The following is a 22762-nucleotide window of genomic DNA, read 5'->3' as shown; positions in this document are numbered from 1 at the left end:
AGCGAGGGAGGGTCAGGATGTCCACAGAGGTCCGAGGTGCCACGAGTAGGGCTCAAGTCTCCCTTCAGTGATGGGCTCTGAATCTTTTGGACCCGGAGAGATCCCAGCAGCTCCAGCCGTTGAGGGACCCTCCTGGGAGAACCCTCTGCCTGCCCGAGCGGTGACCCACAAGAAAAAAAAAACTTTTTTTTTTTTTTTGGATTAACAGCACAAAGTCCTGGGTCTCCCACACCCCCGCCAGAGGATCAGGATCGACATCAGGAAGGTCAGGCAGTGAGTCCTGAGGGCCCTCAGGACTCGATAGAGCAGGAAATAAATTGGGCGGGAGATCCCCTCCCCCAGCCACCGCAGCTTGAGCTGCCAAGAAAATTTTTCAAAATGGTCACCGTTCCCGCACTCAGTGGGAACGAGCAGGCCTGTGCTTCCAGCTCAGCGGGCCATTCGCCTGCACCATAGGCTTTCACTGCTGACCCAGACGTGGTTCCAGAACATCCTTCCCCTCAGAGGAGGCAACTAATGCGCAGACCCTTGTTAGGTAGCCCGTGCCACGGCCTCCCCACAAGTCGAGCAGCTCACAGAGCGCATGGGCATGAAGGCAGCGATTGGGGAAGGTGCCGTTGCGAATACAAATCAAGAGGGGCTTTGGGGACCCGACGGGCGGTCGCGGCCGCTCACACAGCCTTGGACCACAAATAACGAACACTGCCGCATAGCAAACAGTGACAGAGCCTGTATATAGCCTCTTATCCTTTTTTTTTTTTTTTTTTGAAGTGCGGAGCATAATAAAGGAAAAAGGTTACTGGCACACAGGCTGCTCCGGGTCTGGGCTGGTGGAGGGGGAGGGACCGGACCACCAATGATCATCCCTGGCGCCTGACTAGAATGGGGAGCCTTGTGGGGTATCCAACCCCTGCTCTACCAGACCTGCTACTAGGGGGGATGGTCCCAACAGAACCTGCCGACCCCCTGGGAGGAAATTCCACTTCATTGTTGTGCTTGATCTTCTTTTTCTTCTAATCTTCTCTCTTTTTTTTTTTAATCTTGAGATTGGTTCAAGACCACAGGTTTTGCACCACCTCCATCTGCTGGAGACAAAGAAATACTGAAGAGATGCAGGTGGTGCACCAGGTTAAGAGGGGCTGCTCTTCAAGTTTTTTTTTCCTCTGTCTCCATCTACTGGAAGGGAGTAGAAAGCCAGCAGTCTGGACTGATCCGGGTGCATACAGGGTACTTTATTTACAATTAAGTGAAGGTAAAGGCAGCAATCTACACTACTACAATAGGGAAGGATAAATATTAGGCTTATGGTCTATATCTGCTTTCCTTAAAGAGCTAGACACAGCCTTTAGTCTCTGCACATGATGGATTCTCATCCCCGCCCTTGTGTGCTTGAAGCCAGAATGAATATGATTCCTGCTGTTTTGTAGGCTTCAGCAGCTCTGATGCACGAGCCCCTGCAGTCAGGGTAAATGGTAATCCAAACCCCAGGGATTCCTTCAGCTCTGGTACAAGGGTACAGTTGAGTGTAAATGCTTCTGCCTCCATCCAATCCTCCTGAAGAGGATACCATGTCCCCACCACTGCATGCTTGCCTCACTACAACCACTTGAAGGTGAGAATTGAACAACAGTGGCACAATGACACAGAAAGAAAAGACCACGCTGCACTGCCATTTATTCTAGTTTATTTCCAATGAACAAAAGTCTTCTGGCAGACCTTTAATTATAACAGCGGCTAGCGTGCACGTGCCAGATCTGCAGCGGACTGTCCCGAAAATTACCACCTCCAGCTAAGCCGTACTAAGAATTGGTCAGGTGCAGAGAGAAGTTCAGCAAGCAACAGCAGGACACCCTGGAATAGCAGCACCGCACTCCCCAGAGCAAGACAGACAGGGTGGTGTGAGGGGGTACAGGAGCAGCAGCAAAAGCTACACAGCGTCAGGAAGCGAGAGGGGAGGGGAAGCTTTAACATGATTACATTCAGACGTTAGCTTTCGTCAGAAAGGTGGTTCCTTTCTCTTTCTGTTGCCCCAGCTCATGTGTTGATCAGGCTTCCATCTCAGGATCCAGGGCGGGTTCTGGTTACGGATTTGCTTTTGAATCTAAAAAAGGTGAACGTAGGAGTCCTTAGCAAGGAGCAGTAGCAGGTGTAGAGGAAGAGTCATGGTGAGGGTTGGTGCGCAGGAGGCAGTGCATGCACAGCACTGGCCCTTGCTGCCTAGATTTGTGCGGGACGATGTACTCGGGTGGACGGAGAGGAGAGGGGTCGTAGGATCCTGCCGGTTTCCTGCTGCTGGTGAGGAGAGAGGCATCTTGCTGCCCTTTTACAGCTGGGATAAGAGGTTGTTGGCCAGGCTGCAGGTCAGGCCCGTACCATCTTCCTCCACATTGATAGCTTTCACCTTTCCATTTTCAATGATCATTGCAAATCTGTCACACAGTAGGTAAAAAAAAATAAAAAAAATCGGATAACATTTAAGAACTTTATTTGCCTGTACTCTTCCAACCCCACCCAAGCATATCTCCTCCCTTCCTCAGGGACGGCTCGGTCCCTCCAGAGACATCGGCCCAGACAACTTGACCAGATCCACCAAGGTATTCTCCCTAGAATTTACTTAAAAATTATTTATTAATCGCCTAACTGTTAAAAATCTAAGCGATGTACAACATATATAAACAATATCCAAACAAATCTTAAGTTACATGACAAATTTCCAAAGAGCATCCTTCAAATAATTAAACTAAAGCCAGTTTCAAACATATTTCCCTATTAACCAAGATTTAACAATTTTCGGAATCTAAGAAAAATCTCTCTTTTCCTTACGATTAATGGGAGAATGTTCCCCAACTTAGGAAAAAAGAAGGATCTATTCCATAAACACACACGGCGAAAGGTCTTAACTGCAGGAGATGCCTACTGGTCGAACATAGATTTTCTAACTCCTGCTTCACCACGCTCATATGGTCACATTTGCCAGCTCCTTACCTTTTACATCGCTTGGTACCAAAAAGATTCAGCAGCTGTGGGCTGTCCAGGAGCAATCCAGTCACCTAAGGAAAAAAAGAGATAACATCAAAAGTGAAACTCTTTAAAACTCAAAGAGCAACTCCACAGAGAACCCTGGAAGATAGAGATCAGAAGACACAAGTCACTTTATACATATGCTGTTCTACTATGTGGAGGGGTGGCACTGTATGTTGAAGAGGACAGAGTGAAACAGAATAAGAGTTCTACAGGATATAGATATAATTGTGCTGGAGAAGATACAGAGAAGGGCAACCAAAAATGATAAAGGGGATGGAACAGCTCCCCTATGAGGAAAGGCTGAAGAGGTTAGGGCTGTTCAGCTTGGAGAAGAAACGGCTGAGGGGGGATATGATAGAGGTCTTTAAGATCATGAAAGGTCTTGAACGGGTAGATGTGAATCGGTTATTTACACTTTCGAATAATAGAAGGACTAGGGGGCATTCCATGAAGTTAGCAAGTAGCACATTTAAGACTAATCGGAGAAAATTCTTTCACTCAACGCACAATAAAGCTCTGGAATCTGTTGCCAGTGCAGTTGGTGTAGCTGGGTTCAAAAAAGATTTGGATAAATTCTTGGAGGAGAAGTCCATTAATGGCTATTAATCAATTTTACTTAGCATGGGATCTTCTTAGTGTTTGGGTAATTGTCAGATTCTGGTGGCCTGGTTTTGGCCTCTGTTGGAAACAGGATGCTGGGCTTGATGGACCCTTGGTCTGACCCAGCATGGCAATTTCTTATGTTCTTAATCTTTATGGAAAAAAATTCCATGTGAAAAGGGGAAAAATAGTGGGCGTGCTCTACTATCCACCTGGCCAAAATGAACAGACAGAAATGAAATGCTAACAGAATTAGGGAGCTAAACAAAATCAGCAACAAAAGTAATAATGAGTGATTTCAATTATCCCCGTATTGACTGGGTAAATGTCACATCAGGACTTGGTAAGGAAGTAAAATTTCTTGATGAAATAAAGACTGCTTCATGGAGCAGCTGATAAAGAACCGACAAGGGGGGGGGGCTATTATAGACCTAATACTTAGTAGACAGAACACATGATTTGGGGCAAGAAGTAATGGTGTTATGACAATAATAGTGATTGTAACATGATCAGATTTGATTTGATAACTGGAGGGAGGACACGAAGGAAATCTACTGCGATAAAATTTAACTATCAAAAAGGGAGATTATGAGAAAGATGGTTGGGAAAAAAAACAGATGGACTCAGGACCAATGGGTTATGCTCCCCTGCTAGCAGATGGAGTCAGAATCAGGTTTCAAAGCTGTCGTCACCCTAGATATACCCCTGCAGTGACCTCAGCCATTTATTATTCTCTTCAAAAGCCACTGTGGACATACTATTGAAAAACTTGAATACAATTTAATAATTTGATTAAAAACGGTGACCATAACTGTACTCAACCAAATGTAAGTGCTGAATCCCAGCAATATTATAGATGCCCAGATCTAGGGATAGGGTGATGGCTTACCCATAACCTCTTTGGAATTGAGATTATTGTGTAATTACTTGGCACTGTTCATGGGCAGCCATGGACGGGATGCTGAGTCCATCTGTCTATACTAAAGAAAACAAAATTATCAGGTAAGTCATTTCTCCATTTCCTAGCATGTAGCCAGATGGATTCAGGACCAAATGGGATGTACAAAAGCTACTCCCGAACAGAGCGGGAGGCTGCCAGAGATCTGGTTAGCACTGCCCTCGCAAAGGGTGCATCTTCTCAGGCTTGGACGTCCAGGCGATACAACCTAGAGAAGGTTTGCAAGAAAGACCACGTCGCTGCTCGGCAGATGTCAACGGAAGACAGTAGCTTAGCTTCCGCCCAGGATGCGGCCTGGGCCCTAGTGGAATGAGCTTTGACCTGAAGGGCTAAAGGCTTCCCTACTTCTAATTAAGCTCCTGTGATCACTTCCTTGATCCAGCGAAGCTACTTCGCTTTGATTCCTTCCACCTTGAACAACAAACAAATGGTCCGTCTTGTGCACTGGTTGTGTATGTTCATTCTAGAAACTGTACTAACAGCCTACTGACTTTTAAGTGGCGTAGGAGGCAGTAGTCTTCGAGTTCTTACGCCTGTCTAGGGACGATAAGGAAATGGACTGGTTTAGATGAAACTCTGAGATTATCTCTAGCAAGAAGGAAGGGACAGTGCTAAGCTGCAATGTTCCTGGAGTCAACCGGAGGAATGGCTCCCGACATGCAGTGCCTGTAGTTCAGAGAAGCGATAAGCCGAGCATATCAACACCTAAAATACAGTCTTCAGCGTTAACAGGCATAGAGACAGAGCATGCAGTGGCCAAAAGGAAGGCCCTGATAAGAAGTCCAATACTAAATTGAGGTACCATAGGGGGACTGGCCACTTTAAGGGTGGTCAGAGTTGTTTAACTCCTTTTAGGAAAGGGGCCAAGTCAAGATGTGTCAACAGATGGGCTCCATTCACCTTGCCTCTGAAATAGGAGAGAGCCGCCACCTAGACCTTCAACGAGTTGAGAGACAGTCCTTTGTTCAGGCAGTCCTGTAAAAATTCCAGAATCATGGGGAGCTTGGTCATCTGAGGGGGCACCCCGCGTTCCTTGCCCCAGGCCTCAAATATTCTCCACATCCGCACATATGCCAGGGACATCGAGAACTTCCACGCACGGAGCAAGGTGGCGATTACAGCCGCTGAATATCCATGCTTTGTCAGGCGCGCCCTCTCAAGGGCCAGACTGGATGACAAAACAGAGTTGGGTCCTCGTGAAGGATCAGACCTTGTTGGAGAAGGTCCATGTGCATAGGGGGCTCTCCACCAGAAACCTCCGCATGTTTGCATACCATGGGTGTCTGGGCCAATCCAGGGTCACCAGAAGGACTAATCCTCTGTGGCGTTCGATCTTGCAAATGACCTTGTCCATCAGGGGCCACGGAGGGAAGGCGTACACCACATTCTTCTCTGGCCAGGTCTGGACAAGGGCATAGATCCCTTGGGAGTGCTGATCTCTTCTGCAACTGATGAATCAGGAGACCTTCGCATTGTGAGATATGGTCAGTAGGTCGATGGATGGGAGCTGGAAAGCTCTGGTTGACAACGCCCATTTCCCTGGATCCAGACTCTCCCTGCTGAGAAAGTCTGCTCTGACGTTGTCTTTTCCCGTGATGTGGGAGGCCAAGATCCCTTGCAGATTTAACTCTGCCCATTCCATAACGGGGTCTATCTCCAGAGACATTTTGTGGCTTTTGGTTCTTCCCTGACGGTTGATGTAGTCCGAATTCACGCATCCCTGGAGCCTGTGGTTGAATACAGACACGCTAACCTGACATATCGGGCTTTCAGGTGGTTTATGTTCCAGCGAGCCTCTTCCTTGGCCTAACAGTGGGCTTCCCACCCTTGGAGGCTCACGTCCATCGTGAGGACTAGCCAGTTTGGTGGGGACAGGCTTACACCCTTGCTTAGATGTACTTCCTGTAGCCACCACTGGAGCAGAGAACATATTTCCATCAGTAGATGGAGGCGAATAGAGTAGTCTTGAGACAGTGGGTTCCAATGTGACAGCAGGGAGCGTTGGAGTGGCCGCATGTGTGCCTTAGCCCACGGTACTACCTCCAGGGTTGATGCAATCAGGCAGAGGACCTGGAGATAGTGCCACACCCTGGGCACATTGTGTCTGTCAGACTCACTTGGCATATCAGTTTCCTTATCCTTGAGGGAGGGAGGAAGACGTTCTACTTGGTGTTAAACTGGACTCCCAGGTACTCTAAGGACTGGGAAGGCTTGAGGCTGCTCTTGTCTATGTTCATGACCCAATCAAGTTCCTGAAGCAGGGACCTAACCTTGCTGGTCAACTAGTCTCTTCCAACGACTTCACCCAGATCAACCAGACATCTAAGTAAGGATACACCAGGATCCCTTCTTTCCTCAGTGCTGCTGCCACGGCCAACATAACTATGGAGAATGTTCAGGGGGTGGTTGCCAGTAATATGAAAGTAGGCCTCCAAGAAATTCAGGGAGGTTAAGACCTCTTCCGGTTGTATGGTCATTATGATAGAGCGGAGAGTTTCCAAGCGGAAGTGGAATGTTCGCAGATGACAATTAATGTTCTTGAGGTCCAGGATGGGGCGAAACGAACCCTCCTTCTTGGGTACGATGAAATAACACCCCATATTTTCCTGGGGACGTAGGCACCAGAGTTATAGCCCTCAAACTAAGGAGCCTGATCAAAGGAAAACTGGATTCTTACCTGCTTATTTTCATTCCTGTAGTACCAAGGATCAGTCCAGAACGCTGGGTTGTGTCTCCCTTCCAGCAGATGGAGTCAGAGAAAAATCTGAAAGGTACCCCCCTCTTACCCTAGTGTGCCACCTGCGATCCTTCAGTAAAATTCATATCATAGCAGAATGAAACAAATCATAACTTCAACATAAGAACCAATGGCTATAATCAAACCACCTAATGAAAGAAACTGCATAACTTCTGGAACTTATTTACATGGAGGGAGTACTTCCATATGCAACGTAAATGCTGTCCACTTGAGAATATTCTGAAGAATAAAAAACGATAGTGAACGGACTCTCCAGATTCCATGGGCGGACGTCTGGACTGATCCTTGGTACTACAGGAACGACAATTAGCAGGTAAGAACCCAATTTTCCTTTCCCTGTACGTACCAGGATCAGTCCAGACCGCTGGAATGTACCCAAGCTGTCCTAAATGGGGTGAGATTTGGAGAGTCCAACTCGAAGAACACTACTGCCAAAACATTCGCCATCCGGAGCACGGACGTCCAAACGGTAATGCTTAGCAAAAGTGTATAAAGATTTCCAAGTAGCTGCTCTGCAAATTTCGTGCAGCGAAACAAACCAACTCTCCGCCCAAGACGCCGCCTGAGATCAAATTCAATGCTCTTTTAAACCTTCCCGTACTGCGCTCCCAAGACATATATATGTCAAAGTTATGGCTTCCTTCAACCATCAGGCAATAGTAACTTTAGTTAAGAACATAAGTTGCCATGCTGGGTCAGACCAAGGGTCCATCAAGCCCAGCATCCTGTTTCCAACAGAGGCCAATCCAGGCCATAAGAACCTGGCAATTACCCAAACACTAAGAAGATCCCATGCTACTGATGCAATTAATAGCAGTGGCTATTCCCTAAGTAAACTTGATTAATAGCAGCTAATGGACTTCTCCTCCAAGAACTTATCCAAACCTTTTTTTGAACCCAGCTACACTAACCACATCCTCTGGCAACAAATTCCAGAGCTTTATTGTGCGTTGAGTGAAAAATAATTTTCTCCGATTAGTTTTAAATGTGCTACTTGCTAACTTCATGGAATGCCTCCTAGTCCTTCTATTACTCGAAAGTTTTTGCCTCTATGGCCAACTTAATTTCAAATTCTCTCTTCGCCTGTCTTATCAATGTTTTAAACTTGACAATGCTTATGTTTTATCCTATTTTCTTCAGATGGATCTTTCTTCCAATTTTTGAAGGATTTTTTTTGGCAAAAATAGCCTCTTTTATCTCACCTTTTAACCATGCTGGTAATAGTTTTGCCTTCCTTCCACCTTTCTTAATGCGTGGAATACATATGGACTGCGCCTCTAGGATTGTATTTTTAAACAATGTCCATGCCTATTGAACACTTAACCTTTGCAGCTGCACCTTTCAGTTTTTTTCTATTTTCCTCATTTTATAAAAGTTTCCCTTTTGAAAGTTTAGTGTTAGAGCTGCAGATTTACTTCTTGTCCCCCTTCCAGTTATTAGTTTAAATTTGATCATGTTATGATCACTGTTGCCAAGTGGCCCCACCACTGTTACCTCTCTCACCACATCCTGCATTCCACTAAGAATTAAATCTAAAATATCTCCCTCTCTTGATGGTTCCTGAACCAATTGCTCCATGAAGCAGTCATTTATTACATCCAGGAACTTTGTGTCTCTAGCAAGTCCTGATGTTACTTTACCCAGTCAATATTGGGGTAATTGAAATCTCCCATTATTATTGCACTGCCAAATTGGTTAGCTTCCCTGATTTCTCTTAGCATTTCATCATCTGTCTGACCATTTTGTCCAGGTGGATGGTAGTATACTCCTATCACTATACTCTTACCCAACACACATGGGATTTCTACCCATGTAGATTCTACTGACCATTTACTCTCTTGTATGATCTTTATCCTGTTGGACTCTATACCATCCCGGACATAAAGTGCCACACCCCCACCAAGTTGATCCTCCCTATCATTGCGAAAGCACTGGGAGCCATTGTCCCGGTCCCACTGGAGGAATGCAGGACCGGCAGATACTCCATATATTTCGTGGTTCCCAAGAAGGAAGGCTCCTTCCGCCCGATCTTGGATCTGAAGAGGGCGAACAAAGCGCTTCGGGTACCCCGTTTTCGCATGGAAACTCTCCGCTCAGTCAATGCAGCCATCCACTCCGGTGAATATTTGGCTTCTTTAGACCTGACTGAAGCGTATCTTCACATAAGGATCTGCGAACAGTATTGACGTTTTCTCCGGTTCATGATTCTGGGCGAGCATTATCGGTTTCAGGCACTCCCATTCGGATTGGCGACAGCTCCCCGCATCTTCAAAGTAATGGTGGTAGTCGCTGCGGCCCTCAGGCAGGAGGGGATTTTGGTTCATCCCTATCTGGACGATTGGCTCATCCGTGCAAAGTCAGAGGAGCTTTGCAGGGCAGCGGTTCAATCAGTAGTGGCCCGACTCCAATCCCTTGGCTGGGTCATCAATTTTGCCAAGAGCCAATTAGTCCCATCCCAGGTGCTCGGTTCGACAAATCAGTCGGCAAGGTCTTTCTCACGCAGGAGCGAACTGACAAGTTAACGGCGCAGATTCGATGGCTGTTGTCTCTACCACTACCCTGGGTTTGGGATTACTTGCGGGTGCTTGGTTCTATGGAGTCTACTCTAGAATTAGTCCCTTGGGCCTTTGCTCATATGAGACCCTTGCAGAGGGCGTTACTTTCTTGTTGGGACCCGAAGTCGGAAGAGTTCCAAATCAGATTGCTGCTCTTGCAACCTGCCAGATCCAGTTGATTCCGGCCCATGTGCAGCGCAGGATGGACCTGGAGGAGCCCCAGTGGCTGGTCATGATGAGACGCCAGCCTTTCCGGCTGGGGTGCGGTTTGCCAATCGAGGGCAGCACAGGGCCGTTGGACAGGGCAGCAGGCGAAATGGTCCATAAATCGCTAGGAAACCAGGGCAGTACGTTTGGAGCAGAGTTTCCTTCCCCTGGTAAGCTGTCGATCATTGTCTCAGTACCTATTTGTCCGCCGTGACCTCGACCCACCACTGATTGAAGAGAGATTGTTAGCCCCAGTACTGGAAATTAACAAGAGGCTTTCCGTAGGGAGATCAGACTGGACCAAGGAATCTGGCAACTCCTCCATGTCGTCCGGGTCCTTGCCAGGGATACCCTTGGTGAGGTGAGGCACACCACGAGGTCTGTCCATAGCAGTGGGAGAGGGATTTTTTTTTTTTTTTTACTGGATGAGGTTCCGTCCAGGCAGGGGCCAGTGAGGTAGCAGGTTGCACCTGTTAGATGGTTTTCATGGTCTTGAAAAAAGTCATGTAAACCAAAACAAAGAGCCAAAATCGATCCTGCAAGCCAAATGCAAATAATACAAAAAGAATCTGACAATCCAAAATTTGAACCACTTTCACCAAACCAATATTATTTTCTAGATTTTTTAAAATTTTTATATTGTATGTGTGTGTTTAAACCACATCAGCAAGCCTGACAACGTGCTTTGCAATAGTCTGGCTATACAAGAGTTATCTATATTATTCAATGCCCTTGTAATATGTGGTATGCAGGCAAAAACAACACACTCTTTCAAAACCCAGCTCATTGAACACCGTTCATGTATAGCCACATGTTGGGTGACGGCTCCATTGGTCACACACTGCCTTGAATGTTCTCATACCTTTGACGAGCTTAAGGCTTGTGTACTTGAACAGATACAAACAGCTTGGCGTGGAGGTGTCTTTAACGCACAATTATTAAAGGCCGAACAGACTGGATACATCGTTTATGTACAGTTCACCCTGAAGGTTTAAATGCTGCACTTTAAATGTCTTTTTATGACTGTCCTTATGTACCAGTATTCCATAATAATTGTAGTTTATTTTTCTTCATTTCTTGACGTTGATGACGCACAGATGCTGTGTGAAGTCATCATGTCGCCAAAAGAGTGGGCTATTTAAGTGATCATACTAGAATGGGCTGTTCAGCTTGGAGAAGAGACGGCTGAGGGGGGATATGATAGAGGTCTTTAAGATCATGAGATGTCTTGAACGAATAGATGTGACAAGGTTATTTTCACTTTCGAATAATAGAAGGACTAGGGGGCATTCCATGAAGTTAGCAAGTAGCACATTTAAGACTAATCGGAGAAAATTCTTTTTCACTCAACGCACAATAAAGCTCTGGAATTTGTTGCCAGAGGATGTGGTTAGTGCAGTTAGTGTAGCTGGGTTCAAAAAAGGTTTGGATAAGTTCTTGGATGAGAAGTCCATTAATGGCTAATAATCAAGTTTACTTAGGGAATAGCCACTGCTATTAATTGCATCAATAGCATGGGATCTTCTTAGTGTTTGGGTAATTGCCAGGTTCTTGTGGCCTGGTTTTGGCCTCTGTTGGAAACAGGATGCTGGGCTTGATGGACCCTTGGTCTGACCCAGCATGGCAAGTTCTTATGTTCTTAATGATGTGGTCTCTGTCCTGAAGTTGGAAACATTCAGAGACATGGTGTCCTGAAGAAGAGGTTGGCTACACCACAACAATCTCTTATGGAACTATGTCTTGATACCTCCGTTGCTTTCTGTTTACAGAATAACATACATACATTGTTGCAACACATCTGGGCACAATGTTACCATTCCCTATGTAGTGACTCCTGTTGAAGCAACTTGTTGTTGCGAAACACTGGCCGCTGTAGAGTCAACTACAAGAGATTCATTCACGGGCACAGACTGTTTAAAAATATCATTTTGTCAAAAATATTGAAGCACTTTTGTGATTCTTCTAACCACAAATGATTGAAATGACCGGATGGCTTTGACTATTACAAAGCACGTTGTCAGGTTTGCTGATGCGGTTTAAACACACATATACGATATAAAAATTTAAAAAAAAATCTAAAAAATAATATTGGTTTGGTGAAAGCTGTTCAAATTTTGGATTGGCAGATTCCTTTTGTATTATTTGCTTGAAAAATAATCATTCCATCTTAGAGAAGATGGCAGGGTCCCAGCCTAGCCCAGGAGTACTGGGGTAGGTGCCGCTGAATTTCCCTCTCCCACGGATGGCCCGGTCTTGGCTGCTTCCAGCTAAGAATGGGAGGAGCCGGGCTTATCAAAGACCGAGGAAGCCAAATCTCCTTGGACTTCCTCATAGTGCTGACACAGGCTGAAAGTTAGGTCAGGCTGAGAAGTACGACAAGTAGCACAAGGAGCAAGGTGCTTAGGGTTCTTGGTTGCTAGCACTATTGGACGGGATAGTTGTGCGCTGCAATCTGCTTGCACTTAAAAAAAAAATTACCTGCGCACAAATTTAGAGCACCTAGATGGGCCCTGGGCGCTTGGGTTGTGCACGCCACTTTTCCTGTATGTGTTTATGACATTGAGCGCTTAAGAACGCACTAATGTAATGCGCACAGTGCTTTTCAGAGTCGCGCATGCAGGTAAGTGCTGACAAAATGCGCCCAGCGCTTTCAATTGTCCATGCAAGAATGAGCCGACCACGCGCTGAGCGTACGCGCTCTCAGAACAGTGTGCATAAGCACATGCTGACGACACACGCATAGCTGATGTACTGTGTGTACCGGCGTTCTACATGGGGCCACATGACACATACAGAAACGCGCGCGAGATGGCGCCGATGAGGCAGACCATGCCGTGTGCCTAACGCGGGGCCTAGCCTACCGAGGGCTGCTCAACCCACTCGTAGGCCCAATTCCCCTTACTCTCCGAGGGAGCGGGAACGACGCCAGTACAGATAAGGTCGTGCTGACCCGACCTCCAATGAGGAGGGGCCGGGCTTGGAAAAGGTCTGAGGGTCCAGCCCTCCTTGAGCTTCCTCACAGTGCTGACACAGGAAGGATTCCAGGTCAGACCGTGCAGCCCTAATATGGCAGGCAGCACAAAGACTGTCACTTGTGCTTCTTTGCTGCCAGAGCCATAGTTGTCTTGTGTGTTCAGCTGGCTAGCGCTTGGATTCGAGCTTGCACAGATCCGCTCCAATGCACGCACTCACGCACAAGCGCCTTTAAGCCGGCTGTGCGCAAGCGTAGGCGTGTATTTATGTGCTCCGAAATGCACACACCCAGGTATCACCGCAAGAGTGCGGGGCTTAATCTTTCTCCAATTTAAAGGTAAAATTTTTAAAAGTAAAATTTCCTCTTCTAAAGAGTACTGGCAAGTACCCAAAAACTAAGTCTATCTCGTGCTACTGTTGCTAGTAATAGCAGTGGCTATTTTCTAAGCCAACTTAATTAACAGCAGGTAATGGACTTCTCCTCCAAGAACTTATCCAATCCTTTTTTAAACACAGCTATACTAACTGCACTAACCACATCCTCTGGCAACAAATTCCAGAGCTTAATTGTGCGTTGAGTGAAGAAGAACTTTCTCAGATTAGTTTTATATGTGCCCCATGCTAACTTCATGGAGTGCCCCCTAGTCTATTATCCGAAAGAGTAAATAACCGATTCACATCTACCCGTTATAGACCTCTCATGATTTTAAACACCTCTATCATATCCCCCCTCAGCCGTCTCTTCTCCAAGCTGAAAAGTCCTAACCTCTTTAGTCTTTCCTCATAGGGGAGCTGTTCCATTCCCCTTATCATTTTGGTTGCCCTTCTCTGTACCTTCTCCATCACAATTATATCTTTTTTGAGATGCAGCGACCAGAATTGTACACAGTATTCAAGGTGCAGTCTCACCATGGAGCGATACAGAGGCATTATGACATTTTCCGTTTTATTCTCCATTCCCTTTCTAATAATTCCCAACATCCTGTTTGCTTTTTTGACTGGCGCAGCACACTGAGCCGATGGCAGAAAAACCCAAGCAGTGTCAAGAGTTTCAGGGGGATGAAAGGCAATCCCTGAAATGGGATCACTAGCCCAAACCCCCAAGCAAGGAGTAAAGCTAGGCTTCAAGCTCACCCATACTGCAGTCTGTCAAGGGCAGGTCTATCCATACCTGTCTACAGGATAGTTCAGGTGAGCAGGAAGGCACTTTGAATAACCCAGTGAAGAATGAAAAGCTAAAGGCAGTACTGACCAGAACTTGGCAAAAAAAAAAAAAATCAGGGAAAAAAGTGGTGTATCGTTCCCTGCAAATATATATTAAGAGATACCATGAGTGCCTTAGCTTTTCTTCCCCTCCTCGCAACATTCCAACTGGAAGTCAGAAGGAATAAGGAATACAAGGAAGCAGACCTCTGGGCTGCAGGGTTAAGAAAAAGGCACTAGGCTGTAAGTCTCAACCCCAGCAGAATAGCTCACTGCTAATTCATGTTGGGAATTACCCCGCACAGAGGTAAAGCTCTCAGCATGCTCAGAACAGCTGAAACTGAGAGCGAACTTTCCAAGGAAGAAAGCAGAGTTGCTTACCTGTAACAGGTGTTCTCCCAGGACAGCAGGATGTTAGTCCTCACGTATGGGTGACATCATCAGATGGAGCCCTGTCACGGAACATTTTGTCAAAGTTTCTAGAACTTTGACTGGCACACTGGGCATGCCCAGCATGGCACTAACCCTGCAGCCAGCAGGGGTCCCCCTTCAGTCTCGTTTGTAGCAAAAGTACAAGCGAAAAATAAAATTAAACTTAAGTGAACCCAACTCTGCGGGGTGGCGGGCGGGTTTCATGATGACTAACAACCTGCTGTCCTAGGAGATCACCTGTTACAGGTAAACAACTCTGCTTTCTCCCAGGACAAGCAGGATGGTAGCCCTCACGTATGGGTGAATAGCAAGCTACAGGCTGAGTCATACGTACGAGGCCAAGCAGCACCGAACATGTGCAACAGGCACAACAACTGGGGTGCTGTTGGCAAGGAAGAGGCAGTCTGAAATTCACAGCGGGTTGAGGTAGGACGAGTTCGGTTCCTATACTGGGAACAAATTTCTTAGGACAGACTGGCCAAAGACGGAATCCTGTCGCCCAGCCTTGTCCAGGCAGTAGTGAGCTGCGAAGGTGTGGAGAGAGCTCCATGTCGCAGCCCTGCAGATGTCCGCAATCGGTACTGAACGGTAGTGCGCTACTGACGTTGCCATGGGTCTGACTGAGTGTGCCTTCACGCGTCCCTGCAGTGGAAGGCCTGCTTGCTGGTAACAGAATGCGATGCAGTCTGCCAACCAGTTTGACAGTGTTTGCTTGCCCACCGCATTCCCAAGTTTGTTCTTCTCAAAAGATAAGAAGAGTTGGGTGGATTTCCTGTGGGCTGTAGTGCAGTCTAAGTAAAACACAAGAGCACACTTACAGTCCAAGGTGTGGAGAGAGCTCGCTCACCTGGGTGAGCGTGAGGTCTTGGAAAGAAAGTGGGCAAGATTATGGACTGATTTAAATGGAAACCAGTTACCACCTTAGGAAGGAATTTAGGGTGAGTGCAGAGAGATGTGATGGTTACTAGGAAAAGTAAAGTACTTTCCATGTAAGGTATCTGAGTTCGCAGGAGTGCAAGGGCTCAAAGGGAGTGTGCATGAGCCATGCTAGTACCACATTGAGGTCCCATGCCACGACCGGTGACCGTAGAGGAGGCTTAAGCTATATACTAAGCCCATCATGAAGTGACTCACCAGGGGCTGAGTCAATTTCGAGGCATCCCCTATTCCTTGACGATAAGAAGAGATGGCACTAAGGTGCACTCGGATAGATGACGTCTGGAGACCAGATTCCGAGAGGTGCCAGAGATAATCTAACAGACTCGATGTGGGGCAAGAAAAAAAGGATCCAAGCCCTTTTGTGTGCACCACAAGGTAAATCTCTTCCATTTAGAGCGGTAGGATTTCCACGTGGAAGGCTTCCGTGAAGCTACTAGGACCTGAGATACTACAACCACTCAACCTTTCAAGTGACGTATCAGCCTTTCAATATCCAGGCCGTCAGAGAAGGCCTGCAGGTTCGGGTGGCGTAACTTGCCATGATTCTGTGTTATGAGGTTGGGCAAATGGGGTTCTGGACAGAAAGGTCGCGAAGTATAGGAAACCAAATTTGGCGCGGCCAGTACGGGGCTATGAGAATGATTAAGCGCCGGTCCTGTTGTAGCTTCACAAGAGTCTTGCTTATTAGCCGAAACGGAGGATATGCATAAAGCAGGCCTTGTTCCAGGGATGGGCGAAGGCATCCCTGGCTGGTGCATGCCGGTCCCTGTGCAAGGAGCAGAAGCTTTCCACTTTGTGGTTCTGACTGGACGCAAAGAGGTCGATGGTCAGATGACCCCACCAGTGGAAGATTCTGCTCGCAAACAAGGGATCCAGAGACCATTCATGGGGCTGGAAACGTCGGCTGAGGCGCTCCGCCAGTGCATTCTGTGTGCCCGCTAGATAAATTGGCTTGCAGAAGAATGGAATATGACAGGGCCCAGGCCCAAATTTGTGCCACCTCCTGGCAAAGCAGATAAGAGCCCGTGCCCCCGTTTGTTCAGGTACCACATTGCATAAAGCGTGTACCGCATCGCTCGAAGCTCCAGAACATTGATTTGATGGGTCGCTTCGGCTTTTGTCCAAGTCCCTTGAGTTTGAAGGCCTTGGAAGTGGGCTCCCCAACCTAGGTTGGATGCGTCCGTAGTTAAGGTCACCTGAGGAGCCGGTTGCTGGAAAGGAAGACCCATTTGTAAGTTGGCTTTGTGTGTCCACCAGGCAAGGGACAGACGAAGCTGGCTGGTTATGTGTACCATGGACGATAGCGGCTGAGTAGCTTGTCGCCACTGGGATTTCAGAGTCCATTGGGTCACTCTCATGGCAAGGCGTGCCATACGGGGTGACATGGACTGTTGATGCCATGTGGCCGAGCAACCTGAGTAGCTGGCCAGCTGAGGCTCTTCTTCGATGGCAGATAAAGCTGGCAAGGTTGGACAGCATCGTGTCTAGGTCTGCTCCTATAAAGGAGAGAAGATGAGACGGTGTCAATTGAGTTTAGAAGCCTTATGGTGAGACCGAGAGAGTCGAGGACTCCTTGTTTAGCCTGGCTTTTTATGAGCCAGTCATCCAGGTATGGAAAAACGTATTCGCTTCTGCTGTGTAACTGTGCAGTCACGACTGCCAGGCACTTCGTAAAGACTCGAGGTGCAGAGGCTAGGCCGAATGGTAGTACCATGTATTGATAGTGACTGCGGCCCACCACAAGTCGCTGATATTTGCGATGAGGAGGGGAGATCGCAATATGGGCTTAAGGTCTTGAAGGTCCAGAGAGCAGAGCCAATCCCCTTGTTGAAGTAGAGGAAGCATGGTGCCCAGGGATACCATCCTGAACCGTTCCTTGCGAAGAAATGATTCAAGGCACGGAGGTCCAGAATAGCCCAGAGGCTGATGGTATTTTTTGGAATAAGGAAATATCTGGAGTAGAACCCTTTTTTCCCTGCTGATTCGGTGAAACCGGTTCCACAGCTCTGACCGACAGAAGGGTTGAGAGCTCTGACTTGAGTTTTCTTGGGTGGTCGTCCCAACTCCAGGATGGATTGGGTGGGAAGTCCAGGGGTATTTTTGAAAAATTTAGATGATAACCATGGGTTACGATGGACAGTACCCACTGGTCCATGGTGATTGGATGCCAATTTGTTGCAAAGTGGCACAGACAGCCCCCCACTGGAATACGGCTGCTGCTCTCTGGGGAAAGAGTCAAAATCCAGACGTGGGGCCAGCTTGTGGAGCTGGCTGTGGTCTAGATGTTCTAGTTTGGAGCGCATGTCCCCTCTGAGGTGCCCTAGCCAGTCGTGCATGGGATGCAGGAGGGTAATATCTGCGTGGCCTGTAGAATTGTTTCTTGGGTTGTTGGAAACAGGATACTGGGCTTGATAGACCTTTGGCCTGACCCAGCATGGTAAATCTTATGTTCTTATGTACACTTTGTTGTACTGCTCTCCTTTGATGTCATAATAAAAAAAAACCAGTCATTTAAAAACAAACAAACAAAAAAAAACAAAACAAACACACACGTTATTCACTGCATGCACCAAAGGCACAACTGAGGCTCCAGTCCTGCCTGTCTCAGCCAAGAGTATCATGTGTCCCAAGTTGGAGCCCATGCCATGGAGCTGGTGCATGAGCCCACCCCATATATCCAGAGTCCTAGCTCGGAACTGAACAGGTGTCCCCTGCGTTAGAGCCCATCCACCCCCTCACTCTGCCCCCAGAAAAGCAAGAGGAAGCAGGAGTAAAAAAAAAAAACAAACAAAAAAACCACACATACCTCTGCAAAGGCAGCTGTGGGATCAGCCAGCATTCTTACCTGAAAAGAAGAGAAAAAAAAACCAGTGAGATCTCGGAAAGCTGCACCAGAGATTTTGCTGGCTCTGACACCTTGTGTTAGCACAAGTTCAGGTTTCTCCAGAGATGCAGTGCAAGAGATTATATAGTGCATGAGCTTCTGATGCCACACGCAAGGTCCCTTCCTGATGAACAGAATCATTTGTTGCTGAGACTAATGCTAGGCCAATAAAAAAAAAAAAAAAAAAAAGGTATTCCAGCCGTCAAACACTCCCATTAAGACCTAAGTGCTGCCAGGAAGTGTCCTTGCTCTGCTCCAGCAGAGTTAATGTTTAATGCACATGACCCAAACCCCATCACTACCTATGTGTGACACTGTCCAAAGCTTTATCCCCTTTAATTTCAGATTCACTGATTGCTTCTGCCATTTAAAAGCTGAGATGCAGGGCTCATTCCTTTGCACCCTAGTGCTGACTGCATGCTTTTTTTTTTATCTGTGGGAGCAGGAATTGGAAGACTTAGATTGAAGTTACTGTGTAAAAATCAAACCTATCCTCTTGTTAGCTGGAGGATGAGAGATTAGGGCCCACAGAGCACTGCAAGGGCATGGACTCACTGCCAGTTTACAATTACATAATCTCATGCCGCTAGTTACCACACACCCATCCCCGCCCCCTGTACTTGTGTAACTGGTTCAGCAAGAAGCTGGAAAATACAGTTCTAGTCTCCCTGTTCCCCTCTGTCCCACCAGGTTTGCGGAGAGGCTTAAGATGCCTCTGTTCATCCTCTCACCTTTCCTCATTCCATAATAATCCCTGCCCTGTCCAACCACAGCTCTTCTCTGCCTCTTATCCCTCCCCGTCAGCCTTTTTCCCCCACCCTATACAACCCTACTCCCTGGACTACTTCCCTCCCCCTAGCCCTTCCTCATGCTTCAACTCCAACCAACCCTTCCCCTAAGGCCTTATTTCCTGGTTTCTGCCCATCCCTGTCCCCTGTGTTCAGAGTTCCATCTCTTACTTTTCCCTCAGCACCGTGTGCGTTACCCCACTCGTTCATTACAAAGACATCATTGACAGCGATGCAGGCGATGACCCCGACGCCTTTGGCCTTCAGCTCCTCCGCCTTCTCCACATAGCCTGGCAGATGGGTCTGGGGAGAGAGGACAAACATCCACCATCGCGATCAGTACTACTGAGATCAGAAGAGATCGGGCATATACAGGGCAGTGTCCCCATAGGCTGCCATCAGTACTACTCTCCCCTTCCAAAACTAGACAGTGTTGCTGCCAAATGTGCCAGCAAGCATAAATACAAAAGGCTCAAATCTGTTCGGAAAAAAGTCAAGTAACAAAACCCAATATAACACACAACAAATCCCTAAATCAAAAGCTTATCTGCAAAGCCACTGAAATTTGCTTGTTGTTATACAGCATCGGCAAAGTTCTGTCTTTTCGACCTCTTACCTTTGAGCATCCAGGGGTAAAAGCTCCAGGCACCCCAAAAAGGATTCCCTTCTGGCCCTTGAACACATCTGCCACATTAACTTTACAGCTGGGACTCCCTTCATAAACTTCCACTCTAGGGAGTGAATCTCCAGCCTACAGGGATGAGGGGAAAAAGGTTAAAAATAAAAAAAAAACAAAACACAAAACTGAAATACTGAAGTAATATTAAAAAAAAAAAAGAGAAAAATAAATCGTGTCCCCCGGGGCAGTTAACCGATTCAGTTTCAAATAACTATTGGCATGACAATTTCACATGTGTTGCCAAATTAACATACAGAATAATTCAAATAAAGGTAGGAAAAGGAGTCAGGAAAATGTGTTCCTCAAGCCTCCTACTGAGACACTGCAGAAGCACCTTGAGCTTGAGAGAATTTAAATATGAAAGTGTTTGACAAAGTCTCCCATGAAAGACTCCTGAGAAAATTAAGTCACGGCAATGTTCTATTGTGGACTGCAAACTGGTTAAAAGATAGGAACCAGCAGAACTAGATGGTCAGTTTTCTCAATGGAGAAGGGTAAACAGTGGAGTTCCTCAGGGATCTGTACTTTCAAATGTATTTATAAATGATCTGGAAAGGGGAACAATGAGTGAGGTGATCACATTTGCAGACAAGTTATTAAATCACAAGTGGATTATGAAAAATTGCAGGAGGACCTTATGAGACTGGAAGAATGGGCATTCAAATGGCAGATGAAATTTAATGTAGACAAGTGTAAAATGATGCAGATGGGGGAAACGTAACCAACACTGTGGCTGCACGATGTTAGGTTTCATATTAGGAGTTACCTCCTAGATAAAGGATCTGGATGTTATAGTGGAGAATATTTTAAAATCCTCAGTGTGGTAAAAAAAAAACAAAAAACAAACCAAATAGAATGTTAGGAATTATTAGGAAAGGAAAGGAATGAAGAATAAAACAATGTCATAATGCATCTGGAGTACTGTATGCAGTTCTGCTTGCCACATCTCAAAAAAAGATGTATAGTTGCATTAGAAAAAAGGTACAAAGAAGGGCAACAAAAATGATAAAGGGGGATGGAACGGCTCCCCTATGAGGAAAGTTTACAGAGGGCAGGGCTGTTCAGCTTGGAGAAGAGACGGCTGAGTGGAATAGAACAGGAAAATGTCAATCGGCTATTTGCCAAAAAATACAAGTTAGTAAGTAACATTCAAAACAAATTGGAGAAAATTCTTTTTCACTCAATGCACAATTAAGCTATGGAATTTATTGATTGAGGATACGATTAAAGAAGTTAGTGCAGCTGGGTTTAAAAAAGGTTTGGACAAGATCCTGGAGGAGAAGTCAAACTTATTAATCAAGGAAGTAACCACAAGGGACCACTGTGCCATAGCCGCATGGGATTTATTTAATGTTTAGGTACTGCCCTCCAAAAAAAGGGGCATATTGGGCAGAGAAATACCCTTTTCTTTAAAATTACCAAAGGCATCAAGGAGAATGACTTAAACAAGACTCCAAAAAGTTGCTATTTTACAAGACTTGACAAGAAGGGATGCCAGATCTCTTCAAAACTAAGCTCACCTCCAAGTCAAGGAGACATCTTGCAGCAGAGGATGTGTGTTCTTCTCTCCTGGAAAGCTATCATGGGCTTAGGTAAAAATCCACTTAGGACGGTAGTAAGTTTTTGCAAAGTCGAACAGCATAAGATATTCTATGCATGAAGCCCGGTACGACCTGATTGTGAACTACAGATTGGCAACACAAAAACTTACTACCGTCCTAAGTGGATTTTTACCTAAGCACATGATAGCTTCTAAGAAAGAATCATTCACTCTGGGTTAGCAATGATTAAAAAGCCCTAGCGCCTTCTAGATAAATGTTAAATGTTCTAGATAAATGTTAAATGTAACTGGTTTGTTATAATGTAAACCGGAGTGAAGGCTATGTCAGCTGTACCTCGGTATATAAACAAAATGCTAAATAAATAAATAGAGATATATATATATATATATATATATATATATATATATATATATATATATATATATAAAAGCTTGTAGCCCCTAGTGGCACCGTATGAGGTTTCTCCAGAGTTTAAACAAACATTTTCCTTCTCTCCTTGAGCTGGATTTATTGTCCCTGTATTAGCGTCATTACGGCTGTCCCTGAATAAATAAAGATTTTACTCAGCTCAGGATGTGTCTCATACTAACTGGAGGAATCGCTGGAAAAAGGAAGCAGTGTGAAGGGGGGTAGGACCCAGAAACGCCCCCCCCCCCTACAGGTATTTTTCTGCCGACATTACAATGTTATGCAAGAGGGCACAGTGTGATGCTCAGAGAGGAGGATGAGGATAAACAGGGAGGAGAAGAAGGAGGGGAGTAAGGTTGATCCAAGGAGAAAAGCAGACCAGATTTTGCCGCGGTGAATGCATGGAATTGTGAGCAGTGGAAACAAGCAAGGACCTAAAACAGGCGCCCACTTTACGATAATTACATCGACAGCTCCTTCATATAACGAAATTAATAGATCGCGGGCAAAAAACCACCTACCTGCAACTTAGACATAGCTCTAACCGACAGCCGCGCAGTCCCCAGGAGTCTTCCCAGGGCCGTAGCCATAGCAATAGTGGCACCGCCGCTATGCAAGCGAAACGCCTCCCACATTACGCCTGCGCACTGGAACTTGTTCTCCAGGCTCTTATACTGCGCTTGCGCACGGGAAGATAACTCCCTGCGCTGCGCCTGCGCACAGGGAAGCTGCCCTTTTGTGTTCTTCACGCTGTAATCTGTTCTGATTTCTGTTACTGCGCCTGCGTCGAGG

At 46.3% G+C, this 22762-nt stretch overlaps 1 protein-coding gene across 1 annotated transcript; it reads right to left on the bottom strand.

The window, feature by feature from the left end:
• Window positions 1-1667: 1667 nt before the first annotated feature.
• Window positions 1668-22745, bottom strand: PRDX5 (peroxiredoxin 5). The gene is made up of 6 exons (XM_029614800.1): window positions 22492-22745; window positions 19938-20072; window positions 19493-19624; window positions 18456-18494; window positions 2986-3050; window positions 1668-2429 (listed from the first exon to the last, which is right to left on the bottom strand). Exons 1-6 carry the CDS (start codon window positions 22603-22605, stop codon window positions 2324-2326), a joined length of 591 nt encoding a protein of 196 aa, XP_029470660.1. The 5' UTR covers window positions 22606-22745; the 3' UTR covers window positions 1668-2323.
• Between the last annotated feature and the right edge of the window lie 17 nt (window positions 22746-22762).

This window comes from Rhinatrema bivittatum, chromosome 8, assembly GCF_901001135.1.
Source record: "Rhinatrema bivittatum chromosome 8, aRhiBiv1.1, whole genome shotgun sequence".
Lineage (NCBI taxonomy): Eukaryota > Metazoa > Chordata > Amphibia > Gymnophiona > Rhinatrematidae > Rhinatrema > Rhinatrema bivittatum.
Note: the sequence above shows the minus strand (reverse complement) of the source record. Positions and strands in the feature narration are given on the sequence as shown.